Source organism: Sus scrofa, chromosome 1 (genome assembly GCF_000003025.6).
Source record: "Sus scrofa isolate TJ Tabasco breed Duroc chromosome 1, Sscrofa11.1, whole genome shotgun sequence".
NCBI classification, from domain to species: Eukaryota; Metazoa; Chordata; class Mammalia; order Artiodactyla; family Suidae; genus Sus; species Sus scrofa.
Window position 1 is genome coordinate 220,812,661 of NC_010443.5, and position 24,516 is coordinate 220,837,176.

The 24,516-nt window shown below is 45.3% G+C and overlaps 1 protein-coding gene and 1 long non-coding RNA gene across 2 annotated transcripts; one reads left to right on the plus strand and one right to left on the minus strand.

Moving 5' to 3' along the window:
• On the minus strand, positions 6,865-21,420 carry DMRT3 (doublesex and mab-3 related transcription factor 3). The gene is made up of 2 exons (XM_021064400.1): positions 20,719-21,420; positions 6,865-8,861 (listed from the first exon to the last, which is right to left on the minus strand). The coding sequence occupies exons 1-2, from the start codon at positions 21,173-21,175 to the stop codon at positions 7,897-7,899; spliced, it is 1,422 nt and encodes a 473-aa protein (XP_020920059.1). The 5' UTR covers positions 21,176-21,420; the 3' UTR covers positions 6,865-7,896.
• Positions 20,951-22,299, plus strand: LOC110255645. The gene is made up of 3 exons (XR_002336226.1): positions 20,951-21,151; positions 21,889-21,983; positions 22,147-22,299. It is a non-coding gene; the product is annotated as an uncharacterized LOC110255645 (long non-coding RNA).

Here is a 24,516-nt window from a genome sequence, read left to right on the forward strand (position 1 = left end):
ACTCACTCATTGGGGAGTTCACTCCTTAGTCGGCAGGGGCTTCTCAGGAATCCCTGCAGGTCCAGGGTCACAGGGGTGCTGGGTGTGAATGCCTTGGTCCATATTCACAACTGTCCTGGAGGACAGATCCTAGAACTTGAGTGAAACAGAACTTAGCAAATATACCTTTGAAATATACTCACACCTTTCCTGTTTAGCCAAGGAATTAATTAGCAAAGAGCAGAGGGAAAATGCCGGCTTCATCCACTTTACTCCCTCTGCCCTCCAGGGGGCAGCAGAGGCGGGAAGAACACTCCTTAACGTGGGTGGCTCCTCACGGTCTGTCCAGCTGTACTGACAGACTCACTGAATGAAAGGGAGGACGGGAGGGCTCTGGTTGCTTGAACGCCCAGGATTCTGCAGCCATGGCTGCATTTCCCACTTGTGATTGAGGTATCTCCAGAGCCTGGAGAAAACCAGGGGCTGGGCAAAGAAAGGGACAGGGCTTCTGAAACACCCTGTGAACTCCTAGCCGACAGAACGACCCAAACTGCTGAGACTGAAACCCACATCTACACTTCCAGGTAGTGCCCTTGGGCAGGTTACCTCTTTGCTTCTTTATCTACCGAAGGGGAATAGTAATACTACCCTCCTCATGTGATTGATGAGAGATGAAATGAACTAATAAATGTTAATCACATAAAAGGGCTAGCTAGACAAAGTAGATCCTTTATAAGAGTCGCACATAACTCCAAACCTTTTTTGGAAAATGCCAGATTCTGGGTAGCACTGATTTAAAAAAAGCAAAAACAAAAACAAAAAACATGCAGGAGAGGGGCCCAAATGCAACAGATCGCCATATATTATTTATTTATTTATCTTGGCCACACCTGTAGCATGTGGATGTTTCTGGGCCAGGAATTGAACTTGCACCACAGCAGCGACTGGGAGTCACTGCAGTGACAATACTGGGTCCTTAACCCACTGCACCACAAGGGAATTCCAGCACTGATTTTTCATAATTTGCATTTGGATTGGGCCGAAATAGATCTTTTCAATATTTAATAACATCTAACAGGTGTTTTAAACTGATATTTGAATAAGTCCATTGGACTAATAAGATTTTGTCTACAGGTATAAACACAAATATATAGAACATGTATTTGTATCTATTTCTGACAGATACGTACAGGGTACTTTGGCAAATACAATATTCCATTTAATAGGGGAGTTAGGTATGCATTGTGCCCAATTGCCGGTTTTCAAAACTCTCCATATAATAAAATATCTTTAATACTGAGCCACATTAGACATAATGTTTCGTGAAGGGTCAGGGTCTGCAGGGAACCACAGCTATTACTGTACTGGAGATATTTGGCAGGCTGGGTCATAGAGCTCTCTTGGAGACAGGAAACTGCATAGCTCAGTGTTTGCTGCAGGCATTTTCATTCATTCATCAGCTTTGTTTTCCATACACTGTTGTCTGCTCAGGTAGCCCCCAGTGACATCTGCCTGCCTGGTTGCTAGTGGCCTGAGCTGGTTTTAGAGCAGGAACAATCCTTAGAAACATACTAAAGTCAGGACAGCAGCCTGAGATAACAGGTGCAAGCAGTAGGTGCTCCATAAAGGCTAGTTCTCCTGCCTCCCTTTCCAATATCTCCCTGCATTTCTCATTCAACTCCAGTGAGTGAGATTTGCTCAACACTGTGGGTGAACTGAAACCACTTTCTATTTTTTCAAAAGGGCTGAGGGAGATGGAGTGCTAAGATTTATCAATGGCTTTCTTAATTATCTGTATACTATGAGCCATTTCCTGGCAACTCATTTGCTCTTTTTCCTTCTCCCTATCTTTCCCCAGAGTCCTGCTACACTTTATCATGTTTTTGTGCACAACAGAAAAAGGTACCTCCTGAAATAAAAAGGCACCCTCTTTGACCTGGCAAATTAGAAAAGAACACTCATTCTGGATCTGTGCCTTACTGGCTGAGCCCCTTGGTGCAAAACACAAAAGACACAACCACCCCCAGCAGCCAATGTCACCCAGTGTCGTCCCCCCACCCCCTGTGTGGAGAGCCAGTGGTCTTCTGGTGGAAACAGAGCCCACTTGTATCACCAAAGCAGCCTTGGGGCTATAAAGAGCTGAGTCCCAAGTCAAACTCACCTGCTCTCCCTCTGCAGAAGCCATCACACATTTGGTTCCACCAAATCAGAGATTCCATCTTTCCCCAAAAGGACCTTCCACAGACCTTTGGAATCTTTCACTGAAATCACAGTGTAAGTGTGAGGTCACAGCTAAAACCACCAGGCAGGGACTCAGGTCTTCCGGAGGGATAATTTTTCTCAACAGCTACTAAGTTTACTTTTGGTTAAAACCAGTGGCTTTGTCTATGGGCTATATGAAACGCTTGACACAGCCTAACAATCCCAGCAAACTCTCAGAATCCAATTACTAAGTAAACTCCATTGTAATTCAAGGAAAAACCACTATCCTCGCTATTTATCCTTCACACTGAAATAGTAAATGATACTGTGGGAACAATGAAGCCCACCACTGAAGAGACCATCAGCAAAAGGCAAAATTGCTTCTTTACGACTCTTCTGCCCTCTAAGATTGGAATTTGGGGAGGATGCATTCAGAAATGATTTCCCCCCTCCCCAGTAATGACAACATTCAGTACCCCATAAGAAATGAAATTGAAGCATTGATCTTATTCGTCAAATACAGGATAGCTTCAGTATTAAAATTAACATATAAATTTAGCATCCATCTTATTTTCAACTCACTTCTGCTGAGTAAATGCACATATAAAGAATGAATCACTGAAACAGTATGCAGTGAAATCAAGTTCATTTTTCAAATACACCAGTTCAAATGCAGTCAGCGCCTGTTTTCTGGGCACCCAACAAATGTTCCTGAGATGCCTCCTCCCATCGCCTCCTGCCGATCCAGCCACAGGGCACCCTGAGGTCCTTTGGAAGACAAGTCCCTGAAGAGCAAAGCCCATGATATATAAGTCCTACACTGCACATCCCTTCCTCTGGTCCTAGTCTTTTAATAATTTTTAATGTTCTTAGGCTCTAAGAAGCCGGCCAATTAACTGTAAGAGCCTAGTCCAGGGGTCCAGAATCAGTGCCCCTTTCCCCTGGTACCTGTCACCTTCCCAGGTTGCTCTACATTAATTTCAACCACAGCCATGTGCCTGGCTAAAAATGCCTTGCTTCTCAAGACATTTGTGAAACTCCTTTTGTCTTTTCCATCATCAAGAGTGTTGGTATTTCACAGTGAGCTCTCACTCACACGTGTTAGAATAGCTATTACCGGAATAATTACAAGATTACCAGAGATTACAATAGCTGGTGAGGAGTAGAGAAAGGGGAGCCCATGTGCATTGTTTGTGGGAATGTAAACTGGTGCAGCTACTATGGTAAACAGGATGGAGGTTCCTCAAAAAATTAAAAACAGAGCTACCACATGATCCAGCAATTCCACTGCTGGGAACATATCCAAAGGAAATGAAAACACTGTCTCAAAGAGAGATCTGCACTGCCTGTTCATAGCAGCATTATTCACAAGATATGGAAACAACCTAAGTGTCCAATCAACAAAGAAAATGTTACATCCTGGAGTTCCCTCGTGGCTCAGCGGTTAACGAACCCTATTAGGATCCATGAGGATGTGGGTTCGATCCCTGGTCTTGCTCAGTGGGTTAAGAATCCGGCATTGCCGTGAGTTATGATGCGGCTCGGATCCTGCGCTGCTTTGGCTGTGGTGTAGGCTGGCAGCTATAGCTCTGATTCAAACCCTGGCCTGGGAACTTCCATATACCACGGATGCAGCCCTAAAAAGAAAAAAAAAAGAAAAAAGAAAATTTTACATCCTAAGTGAACCAAGCCAGTCACAAAAAGACAAGCACTATATGATCTCACTTATATGTGGAATCTAAAAAAGCCCAGCTCGTAGAAACAGAAAGTAGACTGGTAGTTACTAGGAGCTGAGGGGCGGGGGGAAGTGGAGAGCTGTTGGTCCAAGTGTACAAAGGTCCAGTTGTAAGATAGTAAGTCCTGGGAAATCTAATGTACAGCATGGTGATGAGTTAGCAATACTGTACCATATGCTTGGAAGTTGCTAAGATAGATTTTAAATGTTCTCACCACACACAAAAAAGTAATTACGTGAGGTGATGGATGTGTTAACTAACATTAGTATGGTAATCATCTTGCAATGTATACATATACCAAATCATCACACTGTACATCTTAAACAATGCTATATGCCAATAATGTCTCAGTAGAGCCAGAAGGAGGTAACGGTTTGTTGCTATTTCTTAAAACTCAAAGCTCCAGGGCAACACCCATTGCTAGGTGGGTCAGCAAGCCAGGAATCACAAAACAACTGAAAAACTGGCAACACTGCCCACAGGAGAAAGGGTAGCACATTTGTGCTAATATCTGGTCTTTTACTAACTAGAAGCTTCCTGAAATAGGCATTTCTGATCCAAAATGTGTACTCAATCTAATCATTAACACTGACACTGACAGTTACTTGAACTAGCTCTAGGGCATGAAGCAAGACTGTGTACATGGTGAAGTCACAGGGAAGCAGATGGGAGTGAAGGGGGGGTTAGAAATCCCAGCATCACAGTTTGCATCCCTTAGCTCATTCACATGGCAGAGATCCTAAGAAGGAAATCCAACGATGTAATGCAGAGTCAGGTGGTTCTCACATTGTAGTGAGTTGAAGAACTACCTGGAGAGGATGGTGAAAATGTAGGTTCTTGGGCAACCAGGGATTCTCAACTCAATGCATGGGGCCCAGGAATCTTAACTAGAAATTAAGTGTTGGGGTTCCTGGACCACACTTTGAGACAAACTGCTGAGAAACAACATAACATACCCACCACCCTCACATCTCAGATGTGCAAAGCATTTACCCTAAACCAGTAGGTCCTTTCTAGAAGGGGAGAGAGGCCATGTGGTTTCTTTTCCTATGCATTAATGTTTTGGTGGGGAGGTCATTTTTGGCTACCCCATGGCATATAGAGCTCCCAGGCCAGGGATCAGATCAGAGCTACAGTTGTGACCTAAGCTGCAGCTTCAGCAACACTGGATCCCTAACCCACTGTGCTGGGCCAGGGATCAAACCCGTGTCCCAGTGGCTTCCAGGACACTGCCGATTCTGTTGTGTCACAGCAGGAACTCCTAGTATGTATTAACTTTCTATAAGCCTGGTCTGACTCAACTGCAAGTGTACAGCCAAGGACCCAGATATTTTGTGTGTGACAGATGGGATTTAACTAAGAGGTGGCTGATGCTGTTTTTTTCTTTTCATCCAGATGTTCAGTGTCCCGAGTGCCCATGGGCAGGAGTGTTCATTTCCCTTGAAATCTACACACCACTGTGGCAGGATGGTCTTTGAGAGCTGAGCTAGAATCTAAGAGGCTTTGCCACTTCAACCAGAGGAGCCTCAGCTGTCAAAACTGCAGAGGAAGCAAAAGTGAATGCAGGACAAAGGATCTTAACAGCCAATTTCTCCCTCTGACCACTGACCACACCTACCACACCGAAGCAAACATTTCTTGCTTCAGAAGAGTTACTGAGGATCAAACATACCTGCAGTAGCCCATGAATAAGCTGTCTTTCAGATCATTCCATGTCGCTGGCCATTGCAAAAAGAAGGCAAAGACTGATGATCTGTGGGCAAAATCAAGCTGTCAGGATCTCGTATCTTAAGCCAAGTTTTGCTTAATCCCGGTCATTCTACCTGAAGACGGGACAGACTGCAGCACTGTCGTCACATATGGGATCTGTTATCATTGTTTCTTATTAGATAAATGCAGATAAACTTTTGAGATGAAGATGCCTTTGAAAGTACATTGGTGCTAGGTAGGCCCAGACTTTAGTCCTTCACCACCACATAAAATGTCTTGGACATGTGTCTTTTGAATCAGGGGTTACATTATTCTCCTCTCCAGCCCCTCTATTTCTTCCTTTATGCAAACTGTTTAAATAGAACTCTAACAACAAATCATTTCCTTTTTTAAACTCTGGTATGTAATCACATCAATTAAGTACACATTAGTCCAACTAATATAAGGAATGTTTCCCCTAGTATAAGGATTTCTCATTCCAAAGGTGCCCAATAGAAATACAAATGAGATTTTATTTAAAATACCTGTTTTTCTCCTGGGACCCAGGCAAGGCCGAGGGGCAGCTGACATCAGCCCCTATCCCCTGCCGAGGAAGCATCTCAGGCCAAGAGGATCTACCCTTCTCCCTCCCAGACTGAAGAACATTTGGAGACTTATTCTTGCCCTGGGAGCTCTCTCTGCATCCTTGTCATGTAGAGGCTTTTATTTATTTTCTTATTTACTTTCCCTTCCACGTTCATAAGTTTATTGTCTGACCTGAGCAGTCATCTTTCTTCTCAAGCACTCAGGAGAGTGGAAACAGTAAGAAATGGTTGGTGGGAACACCACTGCACATTATTAAAACTCACTTTTAAAAATACCTGAGCAAAAAAGTGAATAAAAACAAATGAAATAAATAAAATAAAAATATCTGAGCAAGAGGTTTGCCATATTAGTGTCCTCCCCCTGAAATGCTTTTTTAAATGAAGGGGAAAAGCCCTGTTTCCAATGGTTTGTTGCAGTCACCTCCTAAACTGCAATGGCATCTTCTCCAACTGAGAATGAGGAAATTCACTTCTGCATCCTGACGGCAAATAGCAGAATATATTGAACTGAATAGGAGGAACTGCTCTCGTTGATTGAGTGCTGTCTCTATGTTGGGTACCATGCTAAGCACTGTGCTTACTTCCCACACTGCAGATTGTTTCATTTTTACTTTGTTTTTAATGAGATTCTCCATCATGTAATCCCTGCCATCTTCAACTCATGGGCAGGTAACTTGGTCAATAGCAGACAAAGAGCCTTGTCTTACACATAGTAGGCTCTCGATAAGTATCTTTTGAAGAAACAAACAAATGGATGGATAGCTGAGTTATCTCTATTCTTGAACAATACATTCTATCTTTCTGAATGCAGTCCCCAAAACTTTGCCATTCATTTTTCTCGAGGAATGTCGCATTCAACGGAAACCTTGATCCATGCATTAGAAAGCAGCTTTTATATCAAGTTTCTATTTTAGACATCCTCTTTCAACAAACAGAAATGACATAAACCAAGATCATCTCCTTAGTTTATTTTTTTCCTAGGCTCCTTAGCATGCTACATTAACCTGACAAAGCTTAATCTTGTGTTCATTTCACAATACAGTTCATGCAGTTCACAGCTGTGATTGGTTTTACATTGACATAACACATGTTTCGATTCAGCCATGTGAAAAGAATAATTCTTAATGGAGTTTGTCTCTGAAAACTGTCCAAGCTTAAATAAGCATGAGAGCAGTTCACTCTATTAAATGCAGTTTCTCTTTAAAATGCAAGAAGAATATTTAGCACATGAATATAAGGTCCCTGTTTATAGTCTGTTTGCAACTGAACCACTTCCTTGAGGTTTCACATATCCTGAGGAATCCTCCTTTACAAAATTGCATTCAAGTATACTATTTTATTGAACATTCCAGATTGAGTTTAGGAGCAAGGCTGACCTTCAGCTTTACATCCCCAAATAAATCTTCCATGGGCCCAAGGCTTTCTCGCCTATTCTTAGCATTAGACTCTCTTTTACAATGAACATTCAGCACTAAAGCCACAGAGCAGAGCTATTTGGCATTTTCCAGTGAAGTGCAAGAAATTAAATAAGTTATGTTTTTATTGCTAAGGTATAGAATCAAGCACAGTCACTTTGTCAAACAGAAGGAAAAGGTATACACAGGATGTGGGCCCTCCTCAAGGGGGAGCCCGGGGTTCAAATGCACAGAAAATGTCACCTGGTCACCACCCATCAGGCGCCACTTCTAAGATGATGTGTTGAGTATTCTAGAGTCTGAGGAGTCAGACCTCTCATCATAGTCGTCCTCGGTGTAAATGGACTGCTTTGACACAATGGGACACCCATCCTCAGGGATGGAAATCCTAGGGTCTTCTGGGGCACGGGCAGGGAGGACAGGTGAGCTTCTGAAGACGCTGGCTGAGTTGGTGGGGAAAGGGCTGACATACTGGGACCTCAGCTGGTACTGCTGCTGCAGCGTCATGGTGTTCCACAGGGTGACATCGTTGGGCAGAAAGGGGCTCGACTGGTTTCTCGCCAAAGTATTCCTCAGCATCAGAGGGTACCGGGGCGGCTGGGGGAAGGGGTGTTGCAGGGGCACCGCCAAGGGGTTGGGGACCACGTTACTAGAGTCCGCGGAAAACCTCAACGTGTCTGGGACCCTGAAGGCCGAGCCCACGGACCACTTGGAGGAGGAGATGGGGTAGGAGCTCAGCGTGTGCTCGAAGATGTGCCCATTGGAGGGTAACACCAGGCCCTCGGGCTCTGCTGAAGTTCGCTCTGCGGCCGAGCCGGAGGAGCGGCTGGAGAGGAGGACCTCCACGGCGCTCACCAGGTCGCCGCCACAGCCCTTGAGGATCAGCTCCAGCACCGTGGGCTTCTGGTTGGGAAATATCTTCTTTAACACTTCCAGAGGCGGCCTGTTGGCTTTCAGGCTGAAGGGCAGTGAGACGGTCCCCGAGGGGCCCTCGATCAGGAGGTGGTTCTGCTCCCCTGGATACTTGGGGCTGTCAGGGCGGCTCTCGGAGCTGCCTCCGTTCTTCTGGGCCGCGTACCCGCCTTCATCCACTGACACGATCTCAGGGCTCTCAGGGGTGAAGCAGCCCTTACTTTTGGCCACATCCGGGGAGCTCCTCTGGTCCGTGTCTTTGTCGCTGAAGGTCTCTGTGTTGTCGGTGGTGCTGCTGTCCCCAAGCCGTTCTTCAGCCAGATCTGAAAAGCACAGAGCAGCTGGGTTAATCCTTTCCTGGTGTGCATAAAGAAGAACAGATGTGCTCAAGAGAGGGTCCTACGCCGGCTTTTTAAAAGGGGAAGCGGCTTATAACATACTGCCAGCCTTTAAAAATCCCAACTATGTGATTGGCAAATGGCAAAAAATAAAAACAAAAAGAACTCTGTACATAAAGATCTAGAAATTGAAGTGATTTCTCAAAATGGTGTGTGTGGGGAAGCTGGCTTTCAACACAGAAGAGCAACACGATACCTACAACCGTAGAAGATGTGGCAATCTAGCAGGAACAGTCTAAACAGGGACCAGGCTGGAGATAAACACAAGAAAATGAACTCAGGCTCCTCTTCTGCAAATAAGGGGGCAATGTCACCCAAGGACATCATTAGCTGGTGCATGACCCATATGCCCATGGGAAATTTCCACATTTTAAATCCATTTTCTCATGGTTGGATTTTGCGTTAAATGTCCTGCGAACTAGTTGTCTTGTAAGTTTCATCAGACTAGCATGTACTAGTCAATACCACTGCCAGAGTGGAGGAAGCCTCCATACACTGAAATCTTTCTTAAAAGGCCAATCGTGGTCTGGCCACCTTGACTGCCTATAACCTGCGCTAGAGGGCCAGCAACACCAGCTGTGAAATCTGGATGTGAGATAGGCTGCAGAAGAGGAAGAAGGAAATGGCTGGAGATGGTTTGTGAAACCACCAGGGAGCCAGATCCACCAATGAAACAGTGTGTCTCTAGGACCTGGGAGAGCAAGAGGCAGATGTGTTTTCATGAACTGTTTAATTAGTAAAACTCATAGAGGAGACTTAAAGATACCTTCCTCAATGCTATTAAGAGAGCCAATAAAGCTCTCTTCCCAAATAAAGCAGAGAGAAACAAACAAAAAACCTTCCCAAATAGAGCAGAGACTTGCTGTGATGTAAACCAGTTGCAAACTTAACATTTCGATGAAAGACAATTACGCCGACAAGGGCTAGTATTACAGTGCTAAGCAGGCGGAAAGGAAGGAAGAAAGAAGTAAGACTGGTTTGCTTGCAGAAGTAGATGCTAACAAACCTTTATTAATAAGCTATATGCAAGTGGATTTTTATCTTTTTTCAAACATGTACTGGTTGTGTCTACTCAAAGCCAGTGTAACTGATCTAAAGATGAAAATTATTAATGACCCAGTTGTCAGGTTGTAAACAACCGGTTTGCCTGTGTTCTCTACTGCCCTGCCTGAATAGCCTCATTGTCACCTTCTCTGTGGGCACACCTGATTATGTGTAGATAGCAGCTTCTAAATTCTATATCCTCTATATCCTCCTGCTTGGTGTTTAAATGCCTTAAACAAAGGCCCATTTTTGAACGTACAGTTAAGGATGTACCTTAACTATATCAGAAAAACAAAACTTTGATTCTCTGCAAAGCAATAAACATGTGCTAAGCTTAAATACTTTTACAATATTCTTAAACTACATCAGTGAAACACTGAGTCATAAATATCACACAAACTCATGCTTATCCCAAATGTGCACTTTAACGAAACTGCTTCCTTTTCCAATATAAAACATCAGGCACCCAGGTGGGGATGACATATGAAGCCATTTTTGCTATAACAACTCTGAGATATGCACAAAAGACCTATTTTTGCAAGAGAAACTAGACAGTCTCTCCTGCAACTTCCTGGGACTGGGGACCCAGTTTTCATCTCGTGGGTTAATATGGTATTTGTCCTTGATCCTAACAAGAAAAAGAGCAACAAAAAAGCTTCCACACTTTCATATCTGAATTAGCTAGACCTGTCCAAATCTTCCTGACTCATGACCCCATGCCTGCCTCTTGGTTGTTACTCTATTATTAAACACTTGAGAATGAGTGGACAGTGACAGTATGTTAACTCAGCACTGAACTCAACACACAATTGAATCGTGGCCCCTGCTCAGTGGAGCTTGAGAAAACAAGTCAAATATTCTCCCCGAGGAAATATGGACATAAAATGATGTTTTAAATATGGTGCTTCTCCAAAACAGTGTTCTTCCTTTGGCTTTCATTATCGATCATTATCAGTATCAAATATCTATACCACGATAACTTGCAAGACATTGCGGGAAACAGAATAAAGGGTAGAAAATACCAAGAGTGTTAAGACTGGCCCCTAACTTGTGGAATTTATTACCAAGTTGGGGAGATAAATACTCGTATGCCAGGAGGAGGGGGAGCAAATGCAGTCAGGTAGAATTTGCTAAGTGGCAAATATGCACACACTGAAAACATCACAACTGCATTATCCACAGGAGACGAAAAGTGGAAACAACCAAGTACCCATCCATGACGGATGAATGGATACACAAAATGTGGTCTGTGCATATAATGGAATGTTAGTTGGCTTCAAAAAAGGAATGAAACAAAAAAGGAATGACATTCTCACACATGCTATCATGTGGATGAACCCTAGATATGTGCTAAGTGAAATAAGGCAGACACAAAAGGACAAATATTCTATGACTCCACTTACATAAGCTACCTAGAATAGGCAAGTAAGTAAAACACTATTACAAGGGGCTGCGGGAGGTGGGTAATGCGGCCTTATTGTCTAGTGGGTACTGAGTTTCAGTTAAGGATGATGAAAAAGTTTCGAAAATGGAAATTGGTGATGGCTGAACAACACTGTGAATGTATTTAATGCCACTATTAGATATCCCGTTTAAAAGGTTAAAATAGTAAATTTTACATTATGTATATCTTACCACAAAACAGTGAAGGAAATATGATACAGAGTATCAGAGCAATATAGGAGATGATGAGATTCTTTTTTAAGTGTTAAACAACTGGTTCTTCTAGGAAATAAAGGATATGTAAGTACAGCTAAAAACTCTAAACTTAGGTATATTTAAATGAAATGTGTGAACCTAAAAATAGCTTCCTATTTTAAAAGGTAATTTTCCCTCACCTGGGTGAGTTGCAAACACTGAAGACATTTGAGGAAAATGTTTCGGGGTCTATTATCAATTAAGAATGATTCAGAATGCTTCAGGCTCCAGAAGAAATGATTCAAAGAGCAGAAGTTTAGCCAAAAGGTTTAGCCAAAAGGTTAACTGAGGAATGATTTTCTGGCTAATCTGACACATCTACCATTATGAAAGTGCAGCATTTTTTCCCACAATGGTAAAGGATATACTGTCCCAATCAACTGGTTATTGGATGACAGGATTACAAAGCAGACAAGAGAAAATTTCACTTTTGAACCTATTGTCCTGCTCTGCAGAACAGGCCACAGTGGAATCTTAGATGGGTGCCAGCTTGTTCACCAACCATGAACCCCTAGACTGCATGAAGCCTCTTTTGCATTTTATTGTGCTACCCTCTGAACCTGCTACTGTGACATCCCAGTGCAACAAGCACAGAATTCTGGTCACTTCTCAGAAAGTGATGGTGGATTGTGCTTATTCATCCACTCTCTCTCTGCAGATTCATGGACTGATCAGTCTCTCCCAAAGAGTGTGGGGGCTATGGCCAAAAAGTGAGAAAACGTAATAGGCTGTCAAGGAAATCAAATCTACAAATTCAGAGCATCCTAACCAAGTTCAGCACTGTTTATTCTGTATACAAAGGGGAGACAGAAGGCACTGAATGAAGCAATGAATGGGACACTCCTATGGGGTCCACACACCTGAGCACCATATAAAGTCCTGCTAAGGGCTGCTGGGTAAGCAGAATCCCAATCAATATCCAAGACCACAGGGGATTCAAAACTGGGCAAAGGAAGACTGGCCTTTCACCTTGTACCAAGAACAACTCCTCACCCAGCAATAATTTCTAAAGGGCAGAATATATGATCCCTGAAAATTCATGGTGCCAAGTATTGGTTGTATTGTTTACCTAAACTACAAGTATTATAAATTATTCTATCATAAATACAGACTTTCACAGGTAATTATAGAGGGTGCCTTTTGAGCCCAGTGATAAAGGATAATTTAATAACAGGTATTTCTTTACCTCTTTAGATTTTTTTTCCTAAATGAGCTTTATAAATTGTTCATGTTGGTTTAAAACACAAAGGCCTTTCTAGATGGAGAAATGTAAAACTGCCAAGTAGCAAAATGAAAAGGGAAATACTTCCCAAATATTTTAACCTCTTTCTTCTTGAAATTTACACCTTAATTCCTAGCACCTAAAAAGAGTATGTTTCAATTGATAATATTTTTACTCCTTAGTATATGGGTGCTGAAGGCCAAAACTATTAGACTAAAAGTTGAAAGAAGTCCCTTTAATCAGATATTACAAACCAGTTATTGAAAATTATATAAAATCTGCTATTTCTAAAGCTAAACATTTAGATTTATAAAAAATCTTACTAGATGTTCACTCTTCGATTTCATATTTTTCATGATGTGGAAACTCACAGCCACCCCTGAAATAATCTCTTCACAAGGGTAAGATTTTTGTAAATTAGATACTCTTTACAAGGAGGAAATATTTTCCATGGGAAACAACACTATCAACTTTAAAATATATTTATTCCATGAAACAGCTATAGGAAACTATTGCCTTTGGAATGGATAAACAATGAGATCCTGTGGTATAGCACTGAAAACTATATCTGGTCACTTATGATGGAGCATGATAATGTGAGAAAAAAGAATCTATACATGTATGTGTGACTGGGTCACCTTGCTGTACAGTAGAAAACTGACAGAACACTGTAAACCAGCTATAATGGAAAAAATAAAAATCATTATTAAAAAGAACAGCTACAGGACTTTAAAGAAAGAAAATGAACACTCACACAAAAGTGATTTCCAATCTAAAATTACAGTTTGCAAAATGTAACTTTCTCTAGTGGATTTTTTCAGATGAAAATGCAGTTCAAAAAAACCCCCTAGGTATTCATTTCAAAGGTTTTGAGGAAGCATACTACCAATGGTAAACAGACATTCTCCTCAAGACACATAAAAATGGAAAATCTTCCTCACTTAGAGGAGGGGTGTATTATCCATGCCAGCTAATTATATCTACAAAAACAAAATATGGCAAATGTCCAGAATGAAAACACAAACACTTTGGAATAGAGAGTGCTGTTTCCTAGAGCGAAAGTCACTGGACCTTTTTTTTTCTTTTGAAATCACGTCAAGCATTTTGAAACACGGATTGTCGCATCCCCATTTGTTCACTTGAGCTTTGGGGAACAACACCTCTAAATAACTGGTCCCTGATGGGTCATTTTCAAAGCACACAAGTCTTACAGCAATGGCAGTAAAGAAGCCCTGGCAGGATGGAGCTTCCAGAAAAGACCACAATCCAGTCAGAATTCAAACAGGAGGCAGGTTTTTTACATTTTTTTTGTTGTTGTCCTTACCTTGCACTAGAAGTGCTGAATCATAAAAACTGAATAGCTGAAAACCTAAAGTACAGCAGGGAGTGAATGCCAGTCTAAAATCTTTTCTTTTCTTCCTGGGGTGGGGGAGTGGGGAACTTGTGAAAAGTAAAAATAAATAATCATGCTTTGCTTTTTAAAAATCATGAACAATACTGGCTTAATAACATGTGAAGAAATCAGGGTGACTCCTTAGGACCAATATTTGGGGGGGTACATTGATATAGAAAGGGCTGGACATAAGGAAGTATGGTTTGCAACTGTGGACTTTGTAAGTCCTACAAAACTTGGCTTTTGATCTCTTTCTTGACTCCAAAAAGAGTAATTTTCAAGAAGTAGGAAGGAAATTACCTATACATCTACACACATGTTTGAAACTTAGAAAAATGCAGCTGGCGACTCATTTATCCATCTATTAATAAATAGCATTAACTCCTTCACTATGTGCCCATGCACTGTGCTAGGTAGGATTATACAGAGATGATCAAACCATTTGCCTCTTGGCCTCTGAGAGGCTTTCAGGGTTTTTTAACTAACTAATATTTTGCAAAATTTCCAAGTTATCTGAGCAGTGTCATATTTTACATTGAAACACAGCAGGTAACACAGTAACCCAAAGGCTGGCAGCTGGGCAGACTGCTGAATTCATGGGAGGGAGTATTATTATAAACATTCACATATAAAAACTAGGGGTACAACATACTGAACTAAACAAAGGAATAATCAGTGGTGGGGGGCGGGGGGGAAGGTAGAACACTGGTCCCAGTTTCAGAAAACTGATGTCTGCCTAGTCACTGGAATAAAAGAGATTAGATATTTAGTTTAAAAAAATGTTCTGTATGTTAGGTTTTCCGTAATACTGTTATTCAGTAGCTGATTGTGCCCATTTTTAAATAGCTGTTTAACTGTATGATACAGATTTTTTAAAAAGCCACCTAGTTATATTTTAGTTTCCCCTTTGTTTCTTCAGAGAACAGTAGTTTGCAGTGCTCAGACAAGAGGGTGACTCACTAAAGCCATGCAGGACTCTTGGGGACTGATGTGACAAGATCCCAAGGTGATGGGCCCACGATGACCAGTGTTCCACCACCCAGGCCCCGACCTCTGCCAGAAGCACCCATGCAAACCCCACTGTACCATCAGAATCACATGGCACTGGAGGTGGGGATCCAGAGACCTCAGTGAGTGATGGCTGAAGGGCTGCAACAGGTTAAAAACCAAACAGAGGAGGAAAGCAGGAGTGAAGGAGGAGGAGACGAGAAAGGAGAGTCCCGCAGGCAAATAGGATTTCACTGGGTTCTGTCTGCCTCCCTGTCAGGAAGAAGTGCAACATTTCCAGAAAGGGGCTCCGAGTCCTCCGGGGAAGTTGATTTATGAAGATTTACTCCCTTTCCCTCAGTAAAGCTGTTAGCAGAAAGTGCTGACTGGCTGCTGCAAAGAATTTCTCATCAATGCTCTTTGATTGTATTTTGCAAACAAAATGCCTGTTGCTTGGTAACATTTCACTTGAGCCTGACCTTCCCCGAAAGTTATTGCTATCAGATTCGATTTACACTGTCCTCCTGTGATTACTGTAATCTTTTAAACCCGGGAGTTCATCCATCAGGGAAAAGAAAAGTTGGTTGTGTAAGTCGAGAGCGCGGCTATCTGCCAGATTTATAACCTGGAGGGGCATGTTGGGGTGGGGGAGATTCTGTCCGGGATGGCAGTGGAATTCTGCTTCCCAGACCTGGGAACGCTCCTTTTTCCTGCCAGCCTTGTGCTCATTCCCACAAGATGGACACCAGCGTCTGTCTGAGTCTCTGCCCTGGCCGCTTGGGCTCCACCGGGAGAGAGAGGCTGGGAGACCTGCCAGAGCTACACTCACCCCAAGGGGTACCCCTGAGGGCCACTGGGGCTGGGCTGGCTTCTGCAGCCTAGGGTTGCCAGATAAAAGAGCAAGCTGCCCAGTTAAATCGGAATTTAGGATAAATCACAAAGAATGTTTTAGTATAAGGATACCCCATGCAATCTTTGATATCCCATTTTTATGGGTTTAATTGCAGGGTTTGGGGATTTTTTTCGGGGGGGGGTGGTGTTTTTGTTTTCATTTTTGCTAAATCTGGCAACCAAAGCAGGGAGCCAGCAGAGAGGGGGCAGGTGTCCAGAACAGTAGGAGTGGAAAAGGCATGGCTGGCGTCTAGCCCCTCCCAGGGTCTAGGGCCCTGCCAGAGGGGCAGTGAGAATTTGAGGAAGGAGCCGCTGCTGCAGGGTGCAATGGGGACCCTGTGCAAGGGGACAGCTGTCCAGGGAAGCCTCCGGGAAGCAGAAGGGGCTGCCACCACTGGGTCCTATCCATCGCCCCAGCTGGCTCTGGGTCCCAGATCTGCCTACTGACACTTTCATTCGCTTTGTTCAGCTTGGCTGCCCGGGGTGTGGAGCCCAAAGGCAACTCCCTGGGCCCTGGTGGGAAAGGCCCTGGGCTGTGAGCATCCCGGTGTCCAGCCCTCCTGAACCGACCTGGAGTTAAGGTTTGAAAGAGACCAGCACGGTCTCAGTGTCGAATATTCCTTTTCATTTGGTTGGCTTTAATTTTCAAACTGCAACTCTGAGTCAGGCCCCTTGCCCCAAATCAAACCATCTTAAATAACCAGACCTTCATTTTAAATTCATAGCTATACCTCACGAATGACTCTGAAGTCTCATCCACTTTTCCTTTGCATCTAGCCTCTAGTCACAGAGGATTTCCCATCTGGGCCTGGACTGGTGTTCTGGCAACACTCATTATCCTTACAGGTGAGTATGTGTGTCTCTCTCTTTTTTAAAAAAATAAATTAAAGTACAATTTAAAATTAGGAAGCTGCCCAGACAGAATTTAATCAGGCTGGAGCTGAAAAGCCAAGAACAAGCATAAAGATGCTAGGAGGTGCCAGACAAAAGGTAAAACAAAATAAAGCCAGTTTTTCCCAAATCTTCCAACTTCCCTCCCTATAGGTCTCTTGGTCCATCCTTTTCAGGAGATACAAAACAGGAAAGGAAATCCTACCTTCCTATTTAATCCTGCTTTTTTATTCCTAATCAAATATGATGTTTTTGATTTTTTTAATAAAATTGTAAACAACTTGTTAACATATTTATTTGGATGGCAGATGTAAACCTAGGAAGAATCCATAGCCGCAGACCTCTCAGCCTGTGGAGACCGCCGAAAGAGCTGGGGATGGGGGAGGGAGCCAAACACAGGAATGTAACTTTAGCTTCTCACCTTTGTCGTGACCCTTAACTTTCCTCAGCTCCAGGGCCAGGTCCTGAAAGGCTGGCTTGGCTGGTTGAGGCTGCTGACTCAGAGACACTAAGAGCTGAAAGATGTTCACACTTCCCGAGATATTTTCATTACAAGAAGGTGGAAGGAGTAAGGAAGATAAAGAAAGAATGGAAAAGAAAGGAATCAACAGGATAGATTGAAAGAAGCTTAAATTAGAATTGGGAGCTCAATCAAAATCTAATAATTCCAGGCCAGTCATGGATAATAAACAAGGGGCAAGGGAAATGTACACCCCAAAAGAAAAAAAAAAAAAAGAATGCTGCAATCGACAGCTAGAAGAGATAACGTGAGAATATGAAAATTCTCCCGCCACGTTAAAAGGGATGTTAAACATAACACATCGTTATATAAAATAATCCTTGTTTCTTTAAAGATTCTGAAGCAGAATTTGGGAAAATTTCTTCCAGCGACAAAACTGAGTTTTGGTGTTAATGTGACTCCCTAAATCGGGTGTTTTTTTCCTCCAGGTGTGCCCTTCTCTAGGCTGTGGGGCTTTTCTCAAGGCTTTCTAAAGGGGGGGAAAGACTCCGTGTTTGTGCGCCTGCATTTGCCTCCAACAAAAAAAGCAAATGTCTCCACAACTACGTACTAAAGGGACCAACCAAGTTTTCGACATGGACATCACAAAGAAATAGATCTCCATAACTTGCCGGCAGATATTGAGACATTCCTAATGGTCTGGGAACTACTGTACATGTGAGCCTACCATTCAAACAGAGCTTGACCTACTTCTCTACATGCAGTGAGCCACCTGTCCAGAAGTATAGCCGACATGTTTCTCAATATGCACGATGGTATGTTAGACATGAATAAAAACAACAGCCAAAAACATACAACAACATATAATGCATACAGCAACCCGGTAGTCTCATCCACCTATTTTCCCTAACGTCAACCCCACATGGGCTTTCTCTGTACAAAGCACTGCATAGAACTGATCCACTTGTATGCTTGCCTTTCTAGTGGAAAACAATTATCTGTTCCTTTCCTGCTCCCTCCTACCATCAGATTGGTGATTGGCTTTTTTTGTTGGTGTTGGATGGAATTCTGGGGTTGAGCCAATCGAAAGACAAAAACAAAAGTTATATAAATGAACGTGCAAGGTATGCAGCAGGACCAGTTAGAAACCAAGCCGTTGGTCCCTGACAGCTCAGTCCCCAGAGGCCTTCACTCTGACCTCTTCTTGTGGTAAATCCTGTTCTCCTTTGCCATTACTTATTTTCAATTTGGAAAGCCAGGCTGTCCCTGAATGTTTGGTTCCCCGGAAAAGAGAGAGGACCAGGTCTGGTTTGTCCAGTTGCAATCATTCTCCCTCTCTTATTCTCCCCAAGCAGGTACCTTTCCACAGCCACTGCTGCTGCTGCTCCACCTTCCGGCCTGCCCTCACTCCCCGCTTCCCAGGCCTGCTTTTGGTTTTCTGACTCTTAAAAACCATAAATGTTGGCTATCCCAAAGAAGGGTTTGAAGACCACAAGAATCCATGTGAAAAGGAATCCCTCCTTGGATAATAGCCTGTGCACTATTACTGGGGGTGCTGTTGGACAGGTGGCCACTGCAAAATGCTACCTCCTATACAAACTCAAACTCCGGAGGCCGAGAAACTGGAAATGGAAAGGTTATTGGCATGGATCGACTTCTAGAACCGAGACAAAACTCTGCTGGTTACTTGCTCGAACTTAAAGGGAAAAAAACAAAAAGAATGTTCTTTCTCCACCTGCTAACCTTTTCCTCTATGGAAAACTATAAAGACATCACACTGACAAGAGAGAGTAAACTGGGAGTGGGGGGATATTGCTCAGGGAAATGCTTATATCCTACCTTGGATTAAATAACCACAAAAATCCATGTTCAGCAAACTCTCTTCTGTCCTTAAATACCCAGATCTGCTCTTCACATAAAATGTCCTCAGAGCTTTGGGTCTGGAGAACATAAATGAGCAACAGGGCAGCAGAACTACACCTGCCAGGCTACCTACCAATTTACCCCAAAACAGCATTTCCCCAGCTCCACACAGTAGACTAGGGCTCCTGAAAGCCTATCTCGAGAACCCGGAGGTACTGTCTTTTTTTGTGGGGGTTGGGGGATAGTAGGCAGAAGCTCTACCATTAGTTTCACCTACAGGAGGGCTTTGGGCCTTCCAAGGCCTTTCCTCTCTGAATTCTAACACACACCTTAACCCCCTCCCTGAGGAGATGGGTACATTTGCCTCAGTGAAAGGGAAACATCAAACACCTGTCCACTGAATTCCAAGAGCTTGAAATCTAAGGAACACTTGAGCTGGACAACAATATAAGCCAGAAATTCCCAAGCACAAAAGACTCCACAGGGGTTTGCAAGGGTAGAGAGGCCTGAAGGACATAAAGGTGAGGAAGGGGAATGTGCCCATCTTCAAGGCTGAAGGCAGATCCACACTCTCTAACTGTAAGGCATGCAGCAGAGGAGGAGAGGAAAGGGGAGAGGACCAGAGGAGGCCCAGCACCCCCACCCCCACAACTGGGGAAAGCACTCTCCAGGGGCGGGGGCCTTTCTCACTGTAAGTCTTTTTATTTGTATTTCTTTAAAACCAAAGAGACTGCTAAGGGCTGCCTTCAAAATGGTGTTAAAGGACCTGAGCCCTTCTGCAAAAGGAGTTGGCTGACTCTGGGGGCACCAGATTCTGGGTCCCTGCTATCAGTCTAGGGGCCTTTCTGGTCGTCTTTATCATTGCTTCTAAATGAGGCTTCATTCAACAAACTGCAAGAAGCTGGAGCCCACAGTTGGCTACTATGAAGGCTTCAGGTTCCCTGCAGTTCCCAGAGAGCCCAGAAAAACGCCGAGAATCAGACACGCCTGGGATCTCAGTTCCTTTCCTGCACATATCCATCGCAGCTTCTAAATACCGAGCCCACTAAAGCCGGAAGCCAGAAAATCCTGGCCTGCTGCATTTTAACTTGGTCCAGTTCTGACCTCTTTATTAACCCTTCCTCTTTTAACCTGGGAAAGGCACTTGGCGAGCCGAGGCGTCATTCCCACGTGCTCCAGACTGAAGGCTGCTTAGGCCGAGAGACTTAGGACTAGCTTGTTGAAAGATGGGGCGGAAAGCCGGGCCGAGCCAACTTCCCCAAAACTGGCCTCCCGGCCTCCCTGGCAAAGCCACAACAGCCGCTTGGAAGTTTTTTCGCCCAGCCGCTCTTACCTGGCTTGGCGAGCTGCGCCTGCAGCGCCCCGGGCTGGGGCTCAGCAGCCCAGCGCAACGCCGCGGCCGCTGCCAGCTCGGCGGCTGGACGCGGCGGCGGAGGCGGCTGCGACGGCTGCGAGGTCGGCGGCGGCTGCGGGGCGGCGGCGGCGTCTCCTGGCGGTGGAGGTCCCGGCAGGGCGCGCAGAGAGTCTGGGATGAGGCTCTCGAGGCTCTCGTTGGCCTGCTGCCTGCGCAGCGCCACCTGGGCCGCCATGACCCGCTGCCGCTCGATGATGAGGATGCACTTCTCGCAGGTGCAGTCTTTGAAGCGGCAGTAGCGCTTGTGGCCCTTGAGCCAGGACAGCACGCCGTGGTTGCGGCAGCGCGCGCACTTCGGCGTGCGCTGCAGGGGCGCCCGCGGCGGCTGCGACACCGGGCCGCCCATATACAGGTAGGGGGAGCCGTAGCCGTTCATGCCCCGGGCCCCGGGAAGAGCTGGCGGACTGGCGGCGAGAGCGGGTCAGGCGGACGCTGGACGGCGGGGTTGGGAGGCCGGCTCTGGGGCGGCCTCCGGGCGGCGCAGTCCTTGGTCCCGCAGGCACGCAGTCCCAGCAGCCGCGTGCGCTCCGGCGTGGCAGGCGGGGCAGCAGCTGTTTACTGCTCCCGCGGCGCTCAGCTAGCAGCCTCAGACTCCCGGCTGGCGCTCTACCTATCCCACGCCGGTAGCGTATTTGGCCGGCACGTCCTTCTTCGCCCAAGCGCTGCAGCGGCTGCCAGGAGCCGGCAAGAGCTCCGATTAAGATCTGAGCCAGCTCGTCTGCGGCTCCCGCGCTGGCCGGCCAGGCACTTCCTCCGCCGCCCTCCCCCCTCTCCTCCTCCCTCCCACCGCCACCCCCACCCCAACCCCCCGGGTCCCTGGCTTCTTATTCCAAGCCTGCCTCCTTCCTTGCAGCTCAAGCCCCTCCAGTTCCTGCACTTCACCTTCTTTGCCACCTGCCGCACGGCCACTCTCACGGGGGCGCTCAAGGCCCCTCCTCCAAGCACCCAGCGCTTCCTCTGCCGCGGCGGCAGTCACTGCAGCGCTTCGCTACGCGGTGGTGCACGCGGGGCGGGGAAGAAGGGACCAGCGCGGGTGAGAGTGGGGGTGACTGTAGGCGAGCTCCTTCGCTCTCTTTCCCCTCCCTCCAGGCCTGATTTGGCAGCGCCGACCCCAAGGCCGCCTTCATTCTCACACTTGGCCACAGATACACCGCTCCGAGAGAACCGGAGTCTACCGGAGAGTTGTGGGTGCACCCTGGTCCCGGCGTGAGCCAAGAGGGTTTTAAGTTGGGGGGAGCGAGGCCCGGCGGCCACTGGCGGGGGGAGTTGGGGGAAGGGCAGTGGAATTGGTTCGAGAAATGTTAGCTTTCTTGATTTCCTTTTGCAACTTTGTTTTTTCTTTTGCAGCTGCGGAAGACAATATTAGAAAACCTCTGGTCCAAGGATGACAATCCATTTTGCAGGCTACTTAACAGGGGAAACCAGTCCCTCCTCTCTGGCGCTGAGTTTCTCTACCCTCATCCCCACGTTTTAATAAAAGTCTCTGTTCTGAAAGACTGAGAAGTGCTCTTATGGAGGATTTACTTAAGTACTGGGTCTAAACTTTCAGAGAGCAGACGGAGCCACGCTTGCATCCCCAGAGTTACCAGTCATGATCTCCCCTCCTCCGCCCAACTGCCTTTGACCGATCAAACGGAGGTTTCGCATCACCCATTTCAAACCTCCACGGAATCAGCACTCTAGTTATGAGTAAGGGATAGGATCACACCAACACCCCCAGCGTCTTTGGGTAGATGGGGTGGGAGAGGGCCCTTGCACAAGGTAACAGCATAAAACTGTTTAACCTGTTATCTGCGTGCTTTTAATCTCTGAGTACGGGTTTGGCATAAAGCAGACTACTGCCACAAATGCACATGGGCCTGCCCCCAGAGCAAATAATAATAATAATAATAAAGGGCAGGTGGATACAGCTGCACAGAGTAGCACGATGTCTCAGTGCGAAGCAGGGGAGGCGGCAGTCCCACAGCTAAAGGTCTACAAGCTCCTTAGAGCAGACCCTGAACTCATCTCTTGGCGATCTGGGCGAATCAAATGGGACACCTACATAGACAAGTTCCCCGATGGGCAAACATTTGGTTGCACAGTGGTCCTTGTCCTCTAAGCTTTTATCTGCCTTCACCTGCCCATGAAGCCAACAGGCAACCCAAAAATGTCCCTCTGTATTTGCTGTGAATTCAAATACCATCACACGTTTTAGCAGCCAACCCTCCACCTAGAAGGGTGATTCCGGGAGGGGAGGAAGTTAAAAAGGGAACATGGTTGATTGTATTTCCCTTGAGGCCCTTTACTGCCCCCCATCTCTCCCATTTCTGACCTGCAGATCCAGTGGGGTGCAGAAAGGAAAACTTTGCAAGAGAGGCCTGTCCCCAAAGCCACTTTAGGCACCAACCCCTGGGTCTTGCCCCTAACCCTCCTACTTCTCATCACCTCATCGATCCTCTCCTCCCACACTTGGAGAGGAAACAAGCCCTAAAACACTACAACTGGGAGGAACTTCATAAACTCTCAAGAATGGAGGCATAGGTTACCAGAAGCCCCGTGGGCCAGCAGCAGGGAAGTGGGAAAATAGCCAGTCGCGATTCACGTGAGGAGAGACAGAGAGGACCTAGAATGACATTGTATCTGGGAGTTTCCATGCTGAAATCTCCAGGCTCTTGGGAAGGTGGCAACCACAGACTTTTTTCAAAGCCAAGTTTCTCCTGACAGTCACCAAATGGTCAGCAAAATCAGGGTATATAAAGAAGTCGGGAGTAAATAATTTTTTTAAAGGAAAGCAGCAGAGCTCTGCACCAGGTTTTTTTTTTTTTGAAGGGGGCATTTCCACTACTAAGGCGACCCCCTTTCCTCCCTCAGTCACCTAGCCACCCTATCCCTTTACTCCTCAAACAGTCTGGCATTATTTGGTGCCGGGACTCGTTTCACTCCAGTGCACATCAGGGGCTGAGATCTAAATACTCATTTGATATAGCGCGGTAATCCTTTTCTCATATTTGATGGGAATGTTTTCCATATCCCAGTATTTGACAACATCTCGCTATAGGGACAGGTTTGTATTTATGTTGGTAAAATGTCCCCTGCCTCAAAGTCTATTGTAACCCAACACCTGACAACCCCGAGTCCCATTTCTGTTTGCAGAAAGGGTTTATTCAAGCACATAATGGGATCCCAGCAGAAAGCCTTTCAGAACAAGGGGCTATGGTAAACTTCACCACATGAACTCCGTTTCCAGGGCTATTAAGCTTTTAATTGGAAAATAGCAGAGGAAATTTCAAGGTGACTATAACGTGTTAGCAGTTAGTGTGGAGAAGAAAAGCTGGAGTGGGATGAATGTGGAAAACATATGGTCCGAATCACATTTAGGAAGAAGGGCCTGCTTCTGCTAAGTCCCAGCCGGCTTATACACTTATGGGAAAAATCATCAAAGAAATCAGAAAGGGAGGGAGGAGGATTACAAGTAAACGTAACCTCACTAGACTGGATCCACTCTCATTCTGCTCTGGGTGGGGTGTGTTGCCCTCGAGCGTGTGTGTTCAAACCACAATTAATTGGGTAGAATTGTGATAGTTATAAACATCGAAAGGGTGAAAGATAGTGTTCATATATGGTTCTCTTGCTCTCAGTGCACACACAATCTCCTGGTATGTGTTTGTGTGTGTGTGTGTGTGTGTGTGTGTGTAAAAGTTCGGAATATAGGTGCCTGCGCTGGGAAATGGAAGG